General features: G+C 40.0%; 2 protein-coding genes across 3 annotated transcripts in view; both read right to left on the reverse strand.

The window, feature by feature from the left end:
* Positions 1 to 9,236, reverse strand: part of atr (ATR serine/threonine kinase) — a gene marked incomplete in the record, with an annotated part of 20,041 nt that extends 10,805 nt beyond the window's left edge. The window contains 22 exon segments of the mRNA XM_014334773.2: positions 295 to 420; positions 534 to 627; positions 1,024 to 1,167; positions 1,301 to 1,431; positions 1,536 to 1,631; positions 1,869 to 1,958; positions 2,123 to 2,218; positions 2,330 to 2,524; positions 2,618 to 2,773; positions 2,984 to 3,155; positions 3,417 to 3,517; positions 3,673 to 3,869; positions 3,965 to 4,221; positions 4,335 to 4,533; positions 4,620 to 4,772; positions 4,941 to 5,107; positions 5,312 to 5,488; positions 5,598 to 5,740; positions 5,838 to 6,745; positions 6,870 to 7,022; positions 8,788 to 8,879; positions 9,030 to 9,236. Of these exon segments, the coding sequence (XP_014190259.1) occupies positions 295 to 420; positions 534 to 627; positions 1,024 to 1,167; positions 1,301 to 1,431; positions 1,536 to 1,631; positions 1,869 to 1,958; positions 2,123 to 2,218; positions 2,330 to 2,524; positions 2,618 to 2,773; positions 2,984 to 3,155; positions 3,417 to 3,517; positions 3,673 to 3,869; positions 3,965 to 4,221; positions 4,335 to 4,533; positions 4,620 to 4,772; positions 4,941 to 5,107; positions 5,312 to 5,488; positions 5,598 to 5,740; positions 5,838 to 6,745; positions 6,870 to 7,022; positions 8,788 to 8,879; positions 9,030 to 9,082 (3,900 nt within the window).
* A 1,964-nt stretch (positions 9,237 to 11,200) lies between these two features.
* Positions 11,201 to 17,103, reverse strand: part of LOC102293760 (plastin-1) — a 12,700-nt gene continuing 6,797 nt past the window's right edge. For both annotated transcript variants that reach the window (XM_005926064.3, XM_014334775.2), the window contains exons 6-17: positions 16,290 to 16,422; positions 15,765 to 15,846; positions 14,556 to 14,721; positions 13,919 to 14,061; positions 13,747 to 13,842; positions 13,381 to 13,576; positions 13,060 to 13,138; positions 12,528 to 12,642; positions 12,293 to 12,426; positions 12,036 to 12,159; positions 11,825 to 11,958; positions 11,201 to 11,729 (exon numbers count right to left, since the gene is read on the reverse strand). In XM_005926064.3, the coding sequence (XP_005926126.1) occupies positions 11,591 to 11,729; positions 11,825 to 11,958; positions 12,036 to 12,159; positions 12,293 to 12,426; positions 12,528 to 12,642; positions 13,060 to 13,138; positions 13,381 to 13,576; positions 13,747 to 13,842; positions 13,919 to 14,061; positions 14,556 to 14,721; positions 15,765 to 15,846; positions 16,290 to 16,422 (1,541 nt within the window). In that variant the 3' untranslated portion in view covers positions 11,201 to 11,590. The remainder of the gene's footprint in view (positions 11,730 to 11,824; positions 11,959 to 12,035; positions 12,160 to 12,292; positions 12,427 to 12,527; positions 12,643 to 13,059; positions 13,139 to 13,380; positions 13,577 to 13,746; positions 13,843 to 13,918; positions 14,062 to 14,555; positions 14,722 to 15,764; positions 15,847 to 16,289; positions 16,423 to 17,103) is intronic.

Raw genomic sequence — 17,103 nt, forward strand, 5'->3', positions numbered from 1 at the left:
GACTCCGTGATTGTGCCCACCCCCAAGATCCTATATGTATGTGTAATGAGAGTGTGAATAATGTGAATGTCTAAGTTGTGGAATTGTACATAATTCTTAATGCTAATGACCCAACTTTCAGGCTTACACCTTTCACAACAACAAATCGTTTGAAAAAGATTAACACAGCCGGTGATTTTGGAATGATGCAGTCTAATGGTTTCATTACCGGTATATATATTTTGCATTCTTTTCTGAGTTCTCTTTGCAAACATGGAGCTGTTACTTCACTGTAGCACTTCATTGAGTGTGTACCTGGTTGCTGTGCATCATGTCCCTGAGGCTGGTTAGCGCGTGGATCCTCACGTCCACGTTCTCATGCTGGACGGCTCTCATGGAGAGCTGCAGTGCGGCAGCCAAGTCACTGCTGCTGGCCGCCAGCTGGAAGAAGAAAAGATAAAATACAACACAACAATGTGTTGTACGTATGATCACTGTCAACCAGCCTTTTGTTTCACATTCATTTTACTTTCTGTTGTGCCCTTCATACAGACCTTTTTATAATCCTGCATTACTGTGTGGATGTCTTTTAGCTCTGGATGGTCTGGTAGAAAGTAAATCTCATGGAGGTAGTCACTGACTTCTTCCCTGTAATTAAATGACAGAAGTGAGGCATCTAAAAGTGCACATACACCCACACCTATGTACATATACAAACACACTCTTTCAAGTACCTACATACGCATACATACATACTCATCCATGTGTACCCTTTTACACATTGTTGTGTATGTCTACACAAGTGTCCATTCAGCACAAAAAGGAAATAAGACCAGTTGTGCACAAGAAAAATCAGGTTGATTGAAAAGAGGATGAGATGGGAATGAATAAGATCCTTTTCCCACATTATTCACAATCCTTTTGCATACTCTAAAACCATTTTGACCAGTTTAACTAATGAGGGAAGTTAAAACTGTAACCGAAAGATGTGTCTTTGTGTTTGCACGCTGATCAAATGTGCACATTTGTGCTTATGTTTGCTACCTGTTGTCCAGGATGAGGAAGCGGATGATGGCGGCAGTTTCTTTGGGCTGCAGTGGAATCAAGGGGAGCAAAGCAACAATAACGTGACTCAGTAGGGGGCCCAGGTGTGCAGGCTCCACACTCCTCACAAAACAATCCCACGTCCTACCCAGAGGAAAAGGGAGTGTATAAAAAAAAAAAAACGAATTAGAAACAGATGTCTGAGCAAATGCCAACGAATAATAAAGATAAATGCATCACAATATGTGACTTTATGTGCAAGTATACAAGTACTGACTGGCAGCAGAGGAGAGTGAAGTCTTCTCTGTATCGCAGGCCGGTGCGTAATGTCGTCATCATCTTCACTCTGACAGAGCTGATGTGTTTGGAGCCCATCAGTCGCATCAGAGCCATCACACTTGTCAAAACCTGCACGAAGAACAGGCAGACATGTTCACTTTGAGCCAAGGAGATCTTTATTGGACAATTAACCAATCAGATTTAAAATTCTGGTATTTTAGAGGATCAATTACCAGTTTCTTGCGGTCTTTTTCTCCTGCACTGGAGCTAAGCAGCTGCATGTTGAAAAAGGCAAGAATCCCCAGCAGCTTTGGCTGTAAGTAGTCAGCCTAAAGATAAAAACAAGACATTCATTAATGGATAATTAGCAGATGATTAGTTGCTTATTATCTCTTTAATTTTTTTTTTTGCATAGAAAAATTACATTTTTGTTTTAAATTAATTACATAAAACATATTTCACAGATTCTGAAGCCTAAATTGTTTCATAAAGTATTTTTGTCTAGTCAAATGTCAAAAAGACAAGAAACTAAAACACTGATATGAAATGCAGAGGATGCCAAGTACCATAAGTTCTGAGGTGGTGATGTCTCGGGGTCCCTGGTATGGATCATCACTGGATGCAAAGGAGGCCAGGATTGCCAAGCCATTGAATACCTGCAAAGAAATAAACACTTATGAGAACAGAAACTAGAGTCTGTGTTTTAGATCATTTGTGAGTTTTATTCAAGAGGAGGCCTTGTGCAGAATAATTTCCTCAAAGCCACATATTTTGAAATAGATTTAATGTTTAGAAAATCTGTTTCCACATGTGTGTCAACCTGTTGGTAGTGCTCTCCAAGACGCAGCAGCAGCTCATTATGAAGACCCTGGAAGTCTTGGCGTAGCAGAGATCCCAGTTCAATTTCTGTCTCACTCTGAAAGAACATGAAGGAGAAGAAAAATAAACTTGTTTTTAAGATGACCTCTTCAGGTACATGACTCTAAATCATGTTTCAGCTGTAAAATGCAAGTAAAGTTGTTCATACTTGTAGGTAGTGAAAGGCCCTCTCCAGCTCCTCCTTTGTGCAAGAACAGACCAGATGGCTGAAGATGTACTTAAAGTTGTTGATCAGGATCTCTCTCCTGTTTGCCTTCAACTCAATGGCCAAAGTTCGAATGAGAGCAGAGCCTGTAGAGCTTGCTTTTGCTGCTAGGTAAGGTAGCAACACCTGGAGGGTCCGCTGCATAAACAAACATGCAAGAAAGCACCAATGTACATCACATAAAGAGGGCTTACTATCTGTGTGTGGATGCGTGTGCATGACTGTACATACGGTGAGGAAGCGGTGGAGGTCTGGAAAGTCAAAAGCATGCGCGATCTGAGCAAGAATATCCAGAGCCAGCTCCCTCTGATTGGCTGACTCAGTTCCTTGATCTGGTGTGCTCCGCAGGGCTGACGCATGGCGCGAATGTAGTGACTCCACCAGGAACTAAAGGCAAAGAAGATATAGTAATGGACTGTAGATTTTCCACAAAAACAGTATCTAAAACAGACCAAATGAAAACTAAACCAATGCAATTTTCAAACATTAAATCCACATATATACTATGAATAACAGTATTATAGAGCAAGTCATCTAACTCATAATAAGCAGGTGAATAGGATGGGTTTGGTCCAATTTAAACAAAAGACTAGATACCTGGCAGATAGGGTTCTTGTACTGACTGAAGAGTGTCTGCAGTTTCAAGCCTTTAGTGGTGGCCAGGGCTCGAATTTGAGTGTAAGCAGCTACAGACACCTGGGACGACTTGGACAGGAGACAGTGGAGCAGACGCAGCAGAGAGAACGACACCAAACTACCCTGAGAGGCTCTGACAGAAGAGGAAAGGGGAATGAAGAAATTTCCTTCATTAAGTAGTCTTTTTAATTGTATTAACAAAAGAAATCATCTGTTTTCTACATCTAAGTGGATATGAAAATAATACAAACTAATAACAACTAGCAACACAGCATTTTATTTCTGTATATAAGGTCAATAATTTTATCTCCCATCTTATAACATATTATTCATTAAAAACAATTACTATAACTCATACAGCTTGTGGAATAAAAAAAAAAAGCTGTCTATATACCTGCCGATCTCTCCAGTGGTGAGGATCAGAGTGTTACGCAGGTCATCATCTCTGTTAAGTTTAGCAGTGCTGAATGCCTCTTTAAGACGTGCAACCAGGAGCTGTGATGGTGACACACACCACATCAAAAAACAAGTAAACATGCAACATTAAACTATATTGATTGGGGGGAATATGGTGAAATTTTACCCTGATAAAAATATAATTAGGTTATAATAATAAAAATATAAGAAAAACTGGAGTCAGAATTGCTCACCTCATTCAAAGAGCCCTGCTCAGAGTTTCTAGTGGTCTCTGCTAGCAGGAAACGCACTGATTGGCTGAAGCGTGTTCTAACCACAGGATCGGAATCCTCCATTAGACCAATCAGGGCACAGAGTACGGCTCGGGAATCGCTGTCTGCACCAGTGAGATTCACATGCTGGCACAGGTGGGGAAGAGCTTCTAGGAAAGCTGGCAGTGAAATGTATAAAATGTTTAAGAAAACAGCAGCTGTGAACTGATTTCAATGCATCAGCTGTTGTGAAAAACTTATGGTAAAAAGGTACCTTGTTTCACGGTGCTTGGAGCTTGTGGTCTGAGCAATGGTAGGAAGGGTCTAACAACAGATGCCTTGAGGGATGGCACTGCTTTCCCAGCATGATCTGTTTCAAGACTACAAGAGAGGCAAAGGATTTTGGGAAGACAAGGGGAGTCTGTGTGGATGTCACTAAGGCTGGAGAGCTCTGATTGGAGGCAGCTCAGCTGACCAATGATCCTGGCAAGTTCCTTCTTCACCTGCTCCGAACTGTCCTCCAGCTTGGAACTACAATTATCAAACATACGCCATGAAATATAACAAAGTAACTGATGATATCAATGAAAGAAAGACAGAAAATATCAGTGGTCAAGTACTAAGTAATGTATGAGTTTCCATACAGCAAAGTAGTGCCAATGAGGTTGTAGTGCATGTTTCCCAGATGGTGGAGAAGAAGAGGGAAAGCCTTGACTGCTGCTACTCTCACCACCTCCTCCTGACTCTGCAGCGCCTTTGAAAACACACACACGCGCCACGTCTCGCACACACCGCCATGTAAAAAGGCCAGCAGCGACACGCAATCAGCCTGGACCTCAGGTGCTGGAAAGAAAGACGTCTTTAAATGACTTTTAAAGCAGTCGTTTAGGTTTTCATTAAAAGAAAAAGAAGCACACAGGAACACTCACAGTAGCAGAAACCGAGTCTCTGCGCCAAGGCTAGCAGCCAGGAAGGGAAGCCTGAAGTCTTATAGGCTGAGACAGACTTGTTCTCACACACCCAAGGAAGAGACAACAGAGCACACACATGTTGTTGGAGCCTGTCATCATTCTGGCTGCTCACTAAAAAAAAAAGAAAAAGAAGAAGATTATGATTATAATAAAGGATGTGTATCTGGCTTGATTTCTATCTTCAAATTAAACACAAACAAATATGGAAAATACATCAACTTTTATTTTGACAACAAACTAAACCAAAAACATCTGGTATTTTTGTATTTAGACCCTTACTTGTCAGGTAAAGTATAGAGTCGAGGACCCTGACAGTGATCTGGACAGCAGACTGAAAGTAGCTCCGATTTGACACAGGCTGAGATCCTCCTTCTAACACTGACTGACAGCTCTTCAGGGCCCTGCTCAGCGTCTCAGTGGGAACCCAAAGGAGAGGTGACAAGCTGCTATAACAAAGAGATGTTGAGGTGAATAATATGCTATTAATCACTGTGAACGACATATGTCAAACTGGAGCCAGGAAAGTAAGCAATCTCTAATATTAAACACTATTAAAATAAAAAACTAGAGAAAAAGTTTTTCTGAGAGGCAGAAAAAAGGTAAAAAGGAGAGGGCTTGTGTAAGAGCATGGGCGTATGTTTGGGAATTACCTAACAGGTGAGGAGCAGAGGGCTGCCTGATGGAGAATGAGGGCCAGTCCCTGCAGAGCAGACAGACTCTGGGTGGTCTCAGGCTTAGCAGAACTGGAGTCCAAAAGCATCAGCAGCTCCTCCAGCCGACTGTTTAACGCAGCCCAAACCTTACTGCGAACACGCATGTCCACTTTGCTTAAGATAGAGACACAGACATTACTTCAATACGACATATGAGACATTTAAAAAAAATTGTTTGAGATTTTCATGGTTATTGCCAAATAGTAAATGTTGATGCACTCACCTTGAGGATGTTTTAGGAGTTTTACCGACTGAACTGGTGGCAGATTTGCAAGACTTCTTGGCAGGTGTTGCTCCATCTTTACACTCCTGCAGCACTAAAGCTGTCTCAGCCTTCAGGGCAGCTCGGAGAAACCCTTCTGCACACTGCGAACAACAAGCATAGCACATATTGTAAAGAGGGAAACACTGTATGGATATCAAAAGGATAATTTAAAAGGAAACACAAAGAACAGAGTTGTACTTCAGCTTGATTTGCTGTCCCCACGGTGCATGCTAGTGTCCCGCAGACTTCGGTGACCCGCTGCCTCCTAAGCAACGCGGCGCTCTCATAAACTGGTGCTACAGATAGCGAGAAGCTAAACAGCAGGCAAAGTGACTCGGTCACTTCTACACCTAACCTGACGCCAGCTCCAGCAAGAGTGCAAACACACTCGAACATCTGTGAGAGGTGGATGGGCTCAAAGTGTGAGTGAGAAACATACGATTGCTGAAACACGCAACGGGTCAGGCTTAACAGCTCTCCTTCGTAAGCTTGCTTCTCATTTATGTTTGCTGTGGCAGAGTAGGAATGTGTTTCCAGCAACTGGAAGTAGGCTGCAAAGAATTCGTGGCCCTGCATCTCAGGAAATCCTCTGAGCTCCACCAGTGTTCTCAGCATCACCATGGAGGCCTTCCTCAGCCCGGTGTTCCCGTTGGACAGGATGAAGCATGCAGCTTCCCAGGCTACACTCAGGTCACGACGGGAGATGACTCCCCTCAGAGACTCAGTTATGATGTTGATCGTTACGGCAGTCAGCGACTCCAAGGCAGCAGGTGAGGAGAGCACAAGGGCAGAGGGGGTGAGGTATGAGGAGGCACAGAGGGGGGATAAACTGAAGCACTTGAGGTTTATAGGCCACTGGTTCTTTGTGTGAATGTCCAAAACATGTCCCTGTCCTGCAAGTGTGCAAATATGTGCATACAGGTTATGGCTGAGTTCCTGGGACAGAAATATGAGTTCCTGAATAAGGCAATTAAAGATAAATGGTGCCCGGACTCGCAGAGTGTGAAATAAAGAGCACAACACAGCAGAGACCCGTCCATGGATGATATCACAGCCTGGAGCTGCTGCCACACGAAGGAAACGCACCGCCACCCACTTACTGAAGTCTAAAATCAAGACAAGGAATGAGAAGATATTAAAGGACAAAACTAAAAAGGAAAAACATGTTCAGCTTTATTTTCTCTAATTTCTGAAATCACTTATGGCAGCATTTTGAGAAGAATTTCCTACCAGTGCAGCTCTGTGTTGTTTCTGGGTATTCAGCAGGCTGACAGGCAGGGTTGGCAAACATCAGAGATGAAGATTTAACTATGTGCTGCACAAAGTCCAGCAGCATCACACAGGCTGGCTCTGAGGTGGACTTCTTACTTAGCCCTAAAGCAACTGCAAGACAAGACAACTGCTTTGTTAAAAGAGCTGGTACACATACAGAGGATAAGTCAAATATTCTTGCAATATTAACTTGAAAAGTCACTAAATGATAAAAAGCTTAAAGAAACACACTGATTTAAACTCCAGGTACAAGATTTATTCAAAATAATCTGAGAAGCCGAGCCATCATAAATTTATACAACAGCAGCAAGAACACAGAAGCAGACACAGGTTTATATTAGTTGTACTTTTCCTATCTCTAGTCACACCCGATGTGCCCTCTTTGTGTTTTGGAACTTTGTGTTTCCCGAACAAACACCTGCCAGCAATGTGAATTGCTGTTATATCACCTTCATATTCCAGGGGAAGTTACAGGTGCAGGTGTAGAGTAAGGGGCAAGATTCATGCAAGTGCGGGGAAGACAAAAAACTAATATGGTTTATCATAAACTCTGCGTACGAGATGTAACAAAGGTAAAGATAAAGGAATTAAGGGAATGATGGAATAATGTCTGATGTGCACACATGAGCTTGTTAGAGTTTATATTTCATATCATCAAAAACATTTTAATATTAGACAAAGATAACTCGAGTAAATTCAAAGTGTAGTTTTTAAATTTTGATTTCATTTAATATGAGAAAGAAAAACTACCCAAACCTACCTTGCGCTCAATGAAACAGTAATTCCTCCCTTTTTAAATGATGAATTAATTGTGATTTATCACATTGGTTGAAAGCTCAGTTTAATTTCACAAGTAACACCCAGACCTTATTACTGCCATGATGGCTTCTTGAACAAGAAATGCCTTAAATAGAACCTATCTGAGGTGAAGTAGGTTAAAAGAACTCAAAAAGCAACACATCATGTCAAGATCTAAAGAATCTGCTGAGAAAGTCATTGACATCTATCGCTCTTGAAAGGGTTACAAAACCATTTCTAAGGCTTTGAGACTCCAGTGATCCACAGCGAGAACCATGAGCCACAAATGGAGAATGCTTTTAACAGTGGAAAACCTTCCCAGGAGTGGACAGCCAACCAAAATTGCTCAGAGAGTGTATCAACAACTCATCCAGTAAGTTACAAAAGAACCACGAATAATGATCAGTGATCCCACACCCACCAGGAAGTCTTAAATGCATAAAAAAAACCCCATAAAAATCAAAGTGAAAGTTCTGCAGTGGCCTAGTCAAAGTACAGGCTTAAATATAATTTAAATGCTTTGGCATGACCTTAAACAGACTGCTCATGCTTGAAAAACTTCCATTATGGCTGATGTTATGTGAAAGACTTGTTGCAACTTATCACCATCACTTGATTGCAGTTCTTCCTTTTAAGGTTGGCACAACCAGTTATTAGGTTTAGGGGGCAGTTACTTTTTCACACAGGTTTAGATAGGTTTTTTTCCCAATTTTTATCATCATCATCATCATCATCATCATCATCATCATCAATCTTTATTTATTTATTTTTAACAGGATTTTTTCAGGAATTTATAATTTGCATGTTACATTTACTTAGGCCATCTCTGTCTATTTTAAAAATTTGTCTAATGATCTAAAACATGCACGTTTGACAAATATACAAAAAAGGGAAAAGAAATCAGCGAAGTATATTAACAAGAGGGAATAGTAGTCATGGTAAGCAACAACTTCAGGGAATGTTTCAGCAGATAAGTCTGACAGTATGCACCAAAAAGCTGTTTGTTTGTTTTTTATGTCCTTTCAGAGGCTTTTATTATGGTGACCACCCCTAGTATGTGTCGATATTCCCGGCTTACCGACATCCACATCTGTCAGTATCCTGTCGATGAACTGGCAGAGAATCTGTCGAGGTTTCTGTACCACCTGGCCGTACTCTGCAGCGCTCGCACTGCAAATATCAGCACGATGTTATTCACAGAGACATGACGAAGCAAAGGTTTTTATCGACTTCAATAAGTAAAGACGAGGACTCACTTTAGCCCAAATAAGTGGTACTGTTAACTACTTAGCTCTTAGCCAACTTTAGCCGTGTACTCACCTAGCTAGCTCCTGAAGAGCCGGTATCATCGCAGACATTTCCAGACCTTCCATTTTTAAACTTTTTGTGTCGCTGTTCGATAAAACTCTTTAATACATTAATATATGGCTCTGTCTAATCATTTTAACCAGTACACATCTCCACGTCTCCTTCTGCCTGTCAAGTCTTTCCAAAACTTTCGCTCCAAAATGACGTTTCTGTTTTGATACGGAAACCAGCGAGGGTCTATAAGCTCAAACAAAACGCAAACTAGTAAATGCTCCCTCTGGTCGCTAAAGTAACGTTAAAGTATGTGTTTTACGGCAGGAAAATGTTTTTTAAAAAATTGTTAAAAAAAATGTTAATAGTAAAGGTACCACAGGCCCATAGTAAAGGTCTTAAAAAGTAGGTAGGGTAAAAATATACAAAACAGTGATTTTTTTTAAAGGAGAAGTAAAAAAGGTGAAATAAAAAATCTAATTGAGACTGTGCAAAAGAGTAGTGCAATTGCAGTAGTAAATAATATGTAACAAGAGGGTATAATACAAAATAGTACAATGTAAATATTTGTGAAACTGTGTATGCCTACCTACAAATGTGTTACTTTACTATTCATGAGGCATTTGTATGTATTTTGTGATTAGAATTTAATGTATATCTTAATTAAGTTGCTAAATTCAAAATTACAATAGAATTCCTTAAATCAGTTAAATGGCATTTATATAGTACAAAGTCACAACAAAAGAAACATTAAAACACTTTATATTGTAAGGTAAAGAACCTACAACAGAACAAGAGAAACACAAGTGTTTCAGTCCCTTTATTCACCATGCAGCTTTTTAAAAACACTTAAGATGTATAAGATGTAGGGATGGGTACCGGTGTCCGGTGCCATGATGGCACCGGTTCTGACATAAACGGTAGTAACCAGACCGAAAAGCAGCGCACATTTCGGTGCTTTATTTCGGTGCTTTTTTTTCCTGAGCTGTGATACACTTCTAGCCAATCATTTTACGTTTCCGAGGATAGTAGGCGGGGCCAGGTACGTACGTTCTGTTAGAGCAGAGCTACAGATTAAAAATGCCCAAGGCGAAGCGGTCGAAAGTCTGGCTGTACTTCACAGCAAAATATGCAAACTCAGCAGCAACAAGTGCTTTAAGCTGATACTGTGATACTGTCAAAGGAGGTAACACCAAGAATCCGATTAAACAGCTGGCGACGCATAGCGTTTTTTTTTAAAGCCGCCGTATTTGATAGCTTGCTGCGAGACCTCACACCGTGCACGTCGGGTGGGTTGCCAGTTATCGGACCCGGAGCAACACCCCCCAAAAACCCGAAGAATAGAGTCCTGGCCCTTAGCCCTGCCAGTGTAGCAGAAATGATGATGAGGATGATGATGCAGCAGCAGCCATTCTTCTCTGTGTGAGTAGCTTAATGTTGTTAGTGTGTAATTTACGTTGAGTAGGCTAACCACGTTATTACATTAATGCAGGTAAGGTGAACTAGCAAACACCATCATAGCTACATGCGGCTGTCTTCTTGTTTGATGGCAGATGCTCCCTTCACCCTGCCAAAAAGGCTAAAATGACCAAAGAAAAAGTGGAAAACAGTTAAACATGAGAGGTTTTTGGACAAAGTTTGTGTTTTTTTCCATTGTTTAAGCACTGCTTCCAGCCAAGAGTGATACCATATATGCCACATAGCTGCAGAAAAGGCTAACATTGTTATCTTTTTACAAAAAACAGCTGAACATGAGAGGTTTTTGGACCAATTTTGTGTTCTCCATTCTTTAAGCACCGGTTCGAGCACCGTTTAAGCACCGGCACCGTTTCAAAAGTACCGATTTGGCACCGGTATCGGATAAAACCTAAACGATACTCATCCCTAATAAGATGCTTCCCCCTATCTAAAGGGGAGACTGAAATATATTTGAAAATGGGTAATAAGTAAATAAATAAATAAATAAATAAATAAATATCAAGTAATGTCAGTTTATTGTCACCTCCCATCTTTCAAGTATTTTTAACCTTAAAGTTTTTAGTTATGCTCATTTTAGAAGCTATGTAGAAAAGCCAGATTTTTGCTTTTAATGGCTTTTGATTCAATTATATTTCATGCACTTCTGAACTAATATACATGTTATAACCAATTTGCTCTTTACTTGTGTTTTGATACAGAAAAAATTCACAGGTACTTTGTACATTTGATAGATTCTTTTTATTAATTAAATAGCAATATTCAATGCACAACATTTACAGACATAAAATGTATTTGACAGAACAGATGTGTGTATAATTCTGCTTTTTCTTCTGCCGGATCTCTGGCTCATATTGCAGAAGAAGTAAATAGAATTGGTTAAGTTTATTAAAGCAAAGAACAATCTTCCATAAAATCACGTATAAAAAAAATAATCTTTATTGATGGAAAAAGATTTACAGCTTTCTTTTCTTGCAAACGAATAATAGAGAATGCTAGACTGTTTTTGTTTTGTACGCACGGCAAGGTTAAAACTTAAAGAAAATTTTTAAAAGTAAAATACAAATATATTTTTCCATCTTCATTCAGTGTTGTTTGTGCCTACTTCAGTTTTTGGCTTTCTTCATACCATGCCCCATGAGGCAGGCAAACACAGTCATCACCATCTTGGGGTTGACCTCCACCAAATCATCAGGCAGAGCGTAGACACGAGCGCCAATCTTACGAGCCAATGAAATTGCATACCTAAGAGCAGCAAAAACGGAGAGAGGAGTAAGGAAATTAGAAAAGAGCGAAAAATCCAAAGAGGTTGGGAGTTTAAAAACGTTTTTTTTTCTTACTTGGCATTGTTGATTTTATCATCTTTCTTCAGCACTCCATTTTCTCCTCTTGCCACCACGGGGAACTTGACCATCCCCGGAGCAATTACATCAATCAGGTCAATCACTGGCAGGCTGGTGCTGATCAGCTTGTCCTGCAGAAAACAGGAAAAAGGGGTTTAAAGCACACAGTCTTTTGATATCATACCATTTCACAAACAAAGATACACACCTTGAAGCTGGTGATTTGTGTGTCCTTTCTATTCTGGCTCAGCATCTTGTTGACCCAGTCCAGGATGATTTGATCTACCACCCTCTCTCCATCACCCAAATCAGACAAAACTTGAATTGTGTACCTGGCGGATTGTAAGAAGTACAGGTAACTGAAACTATACAAGGAGCAGCAGTCGCCAAAGCATGGACTATCTGTTTTCACCAAACACATATACTACAGCAAGCAAAACATCCTGCAGCTCTGCGTGCACATACCTCCTCATCAGCTGCCAGACCAGCCCTAAGGTGTGTACACGACTCCCCTCGTTTAGATTTACTCCTCCAATTCCAACCAGGGAGAAGCGGGCGACATCCCTGCCCAGCTCCACAGCATAGTTACAGTTTTCCAGCTGGGATACAGGGAAAAAAACAAAACATCTCTCATATTTCCCACTGCTGTGCTTTTCCTGTCATTGTCATTGTGACAGCTCTGCTTGTTAGCATCTAGTACCTTCTTCATGTTGGCCCCCAGAGCAGGATAAGGAGGGCGGTTGACTTTCTTCCAGTTCACAAACACATTGACCTTATCATAAAGCTGCAGAATCACCAAGCCGTCACACAGGTCACTGGATAAAAACAATGACACATATAATGGATTTCAATAGAAGAAGAAGGAAAAAAAAGACCACCTCTGAGAACACTTAGAGCATGTCATCTCTATTTTTGTTGAAATATGGACTTTTAGCAGCCTTAGGGGGAGTTCATGTTGTACTGTGCTTTAAAACTAACAAATAGTAATAATTACACTAATAATTAAATAAGGGATTTATTATTTTCAATGCTGTCTGCATGAGGAAAGCGTTAAAATTTAGGATATCTAAGCCCATATCTTACTCTTGTGGAGTCTTCAGTGAAATGATAAATGAGGACACATGCTAATCCATTCTCACCCTCATTAAATGAAGCCGTGATCTTGATTTACAGCTCCATTCACCCTAAATAACTGATATGGTCAACATGATTATTTATAACTGATGACATACTGGTAAAGATGGTGCACATTTGGAGAAACACCCAGAGAGTTCATCCAGTTGCGAAATGTTTTTTCTTCTCTGGTCTCCCCTAGAATGATATGAAGACATCATACATGTTATCATACAGTTGACTTCATCTATAGTCTGGACGTCTGCCACAAACTCAAGCACCTATTATCATCTCTGGCTTATTATTGGTCTATGGCATGTATAACTAGCATAGCATTACGTCTGTTTTCTCCATGCTCATTTTATGTACTGTACATTTCAGCATTTTATGACTCTGTCGTGTAATTGTAAGGCCAAGATGTAGTGGTGGATGTATCTCACTCTCTATGTGCTCTAAATCGCCTCCGTTCATCAGAAGCTTCTGCAGACCGGGGTGCATGTTGAACAGGTTGGCCACAAAGGCCATGTTCAGTTTGCTGTTTCCAGATGTGACATCATGAGGAGTAACAAACTGCCTGCATTCCAGTCTGGCTGCCTGCTGCAGCATCAGCTCCGCCCTTTTCTCCAAATCCCACTCCTTCACAACAAACACACACAGAGACATATATGCATAGAAGAACGGTATAGACGCTATGTAAATATGAGAATGTGAAGAAAACAGGTTAAAATGACAAACAGAAATGTTTATCTTTACATTTAGCTTTATTTATTAGTTTCTCATTGTTATGTGAAAAGTTTGTGGCTCACATTGAGACCGCTCATGTCAATTTTTATCCTCATTTGGAATTCATCCTCCTCACAGGAAGTGATCTGATCCATCAGGTGGAAATAGGCCCGTGAGTCCTTCGGTGGGAGAGTACAAGATGAGGTTACTGATGACTCTGTATTCACGTGTGTGTGTATTTATTCTGCACGGTACCTTGATGTCTTCGCTGAAGTTGCTGATTGTTTCCGTTCCAGCATTGCGTAGATGATAGTTGACCCAGCGGAGCAGCAGCTCGTCAGGGGAGAGAGACATTAGGTGCTCCAGTGATTCTCCATCTGCTAGGAGGGCAATCAGACCTGAAAACACATAACAGCAGTTAATCAACTGTTAAAGCAAGAAAGAGGAAATTAATAAAAAACTGCATTTTTACCTAGAAGCAGCAAGATACTCTCAATTAAAAGTAATACAGTTGTGGTTATGCTGGTCAAAGTAAAGAAGACACGCAAAAGAATTCACTAATTTGTTACAAAAAAAGCACAAAAAAATCAAAAATTTGTAACATATTTTTGTACCTAGAGGCTGTATGATTACAGATAATATAATATGACATATAAAATAAAATAAAATAAAATAAAATAAAATAAAGCACCAAATGCTTACAGAATGCTTAGAGAAAAGAAACATAATCATGAACACTGTTATGGGCACTCTGTTATACAGTTTTAACCTAACAAGCTCCACTGTTTTGCCTAAACCTTTACATTTCAAACCTCTCCTGCATGAACTGCATCACATATGGGTGAGCGCTGTAAATGTGAAGTTGTGTGTTTGCATGCAGGTGTGCGCTGACCTTCGTTCCTGCTGATTTCTATGTCAGCGAAGAGGCCAATCTTGATAACCTGCCAGAGCAATCCCAGAACCAGGTGGGGCTTTCCAGCCATCAAGTCATGGGCATCCATGCTCACCACCGTGCACCCGATAGCTGAGGCTGAATTCAGGGCCAAGACCAGATTCTCCTACAAACACACGTTGCATCAAGATTTTTTAATTCAAAGTCTGAAACACTCTCATGTCATACAGCAGTGTTTCTGTTGTTTTAAAAGCTCAGCGAAAATAAAGACTACAGATTGAACCCTGCAAATAATAAGAAACTAAGCAGAAATCAGCAGAAGCTGAAAATGGAACTGCTGATGAACAAATATCATCCAGGAAGAAGTGTTCATGAGATATAACACAGCAGAAGAAAAAGAAGAGGACGATGCAGTAAAAAGTTAATATATTACAGGCTTTTTTGCAAAGTCCAACATTCCGGGAGAATCAGTATATTCAGAATAACACAATAACACATTTACTACCTATCGTCATCTCAGTTAAATGGCCTGTATTTATATAGCGCTTTACTAGTCCCTAAGGACCCCAAAGTGCTTTACATATCCAGTCATCCACCCATTCACACACACTGGTGATGGCAAGCTACATTGTAGCCACAGCCACCCTGGGGCACACTGACAGGCGAGGCTGCCGGACACTGGCGCCACCGGGCCCTCTGACCACCACCAGTAGGCAACGGGTGAAGTGTCTTGCCCAAGGACACAATGACCGAGACTGTCCAAGCCGGGGCTCGAACCAGCAACCTTCCGATTACAAGGCAAACTCCCAACTCTTGAGCCACGACCGCCCCGGTTGACATCCATGTGTTCAGTAGAGGACTTATCATGTGCCAGCTACAGTAAATCTAACCGAATACATTCAGGTCTTTTAAAGTAGTCGTGTCTTGAATGAGAATTTCCCTTTACTACCTTCTTCTTTCTTTTTACTTTTTAGGTGCAGCAAAGGTCATAAGCTGGCCTCTTATAAAAAAACAACAGCAGACTCTTTTAGTCTGCAAAGAAACTGGCAACCTGAGTCCGCATTTAGTTAACAAGCTGATGATATAGTTTTACAGATGCTCTCAGCTAAAATTTGGTAGAAATTGTGCAGCTATTTTTTTCTTTGCAAATAACATGGATTGGTGATATGAATATATGTATTTACCCACTCACTCAGAACTGCTACTTACTCTCATATGAAAGGTAGAGGGTTTCCTAGTGTTGATGACTCTTTCATCAATCGTGTCTGGCTGAGAATGGTTGATCATCTTGCTGAAAGAGATTTTTATTTTTTAAACAAGTAAAAGAGTGAATTGATTCTGAATCTAGTCTAAGATAAGTGTAACTTAGGGTCAGATTTGGGCACTGGGTAGTCACAAGTTTGATTCCTGACCCTTTAGTGCTCCCAGTTCCCCCTTTTTATATCCAGCATTTACTGTTTATGACTGCCATCTGATAGTTCACTTGCTATCTTTCGTCTGTGAAAGTGTAAAATAAAGACAAGTGTAAAATACTTGTGCAGACAAGTGTAAAATAAAGAGAAACCCACTGAGAAAATGTGAGCAGGAAGGCGCTCTGAAACACTATAAAACAATAGTAAAACAAGATTACACCGTTTCTCTTTTAACCTTTGCTACAACATAAAAGTGCAAAATAAAAATGTTTATAGAGGCGCTTATTCTTGGTTGCCTGTGTGCATGAGCTTGTGTTAATACCATAAGAGGATGCCATCACGGACAGAGGTAAAGAGGCTTTCATCATCAGGGTCCATGGGCAGCAGATGTTGGCAGTCTGGATCTTTTGCCAAAGATTTGTTGATCCAATTTACAAAAGCCACCTTCTCCTCATCTAAACACACATATAAATTTCTGCAGTAAGTAATGTAGGAGCGTAAACAATTAGCTGCTCGGCTGATTAGTAGACTGTTTATGATGTTTATTATAATAAATTATGGTGTTGGATTAAACGGTTAAATCACAAAGATGGACTATTAACTCTCTACAGGCCTCAGGGAAGCCTTTTCCACTATTATCTGATATTTAATAGACAAAAAATAATAATTAAACAGCTAGGAAAATCGAAGGGAAGCCTACAGTTGTTTTGTGCCACCTCAAATAAACATTATCATGCTGTTACATTAAATTATAATTCATTTAATAATCTACATTACAGCCAAAAATTCAATTTTTTTCAAGGACTTCCTCTTTAGTTTATTTATTTTTTTGATATGCTGTATTTAACTAACTAACTAACCAAGGGTTTGAGATACAGAATAGCTATAAATAAAAATTAAATAATCCATATAGTGAAAATAAATTCCTAGTAAATTAGGTCCAGTTGCTAACATTTATAAACCCTTTTATCCAGTAATAACTGATATATTATGTTTTATATAATTCTTTTAAATTAAGGATCAATTAAGAATATCTTATAAGTGGATTTAAAGACCTGCTCACACGGCCCTGAAATGAGATTTCATCAGTAATATAATATAATATAATATAATATAATATAATATAATATAATATA

Source organism: Haplochromis burtoni, unplaced genomic scaffold, assembly GCF_018398535.1.
Source record: "Haplochromis burtoni strain Fernald_Lab_line unplaced genomic scaffold, NCSU_Asbu1 Contig_85, whole genome shotgun sequence".
Lineage (NCBI taxonomy): Eukaryota > Metazoa > Chordata > Actinopteri > Cichliformes > Cichlidae > Haplochromis > Haplochromis burtoni.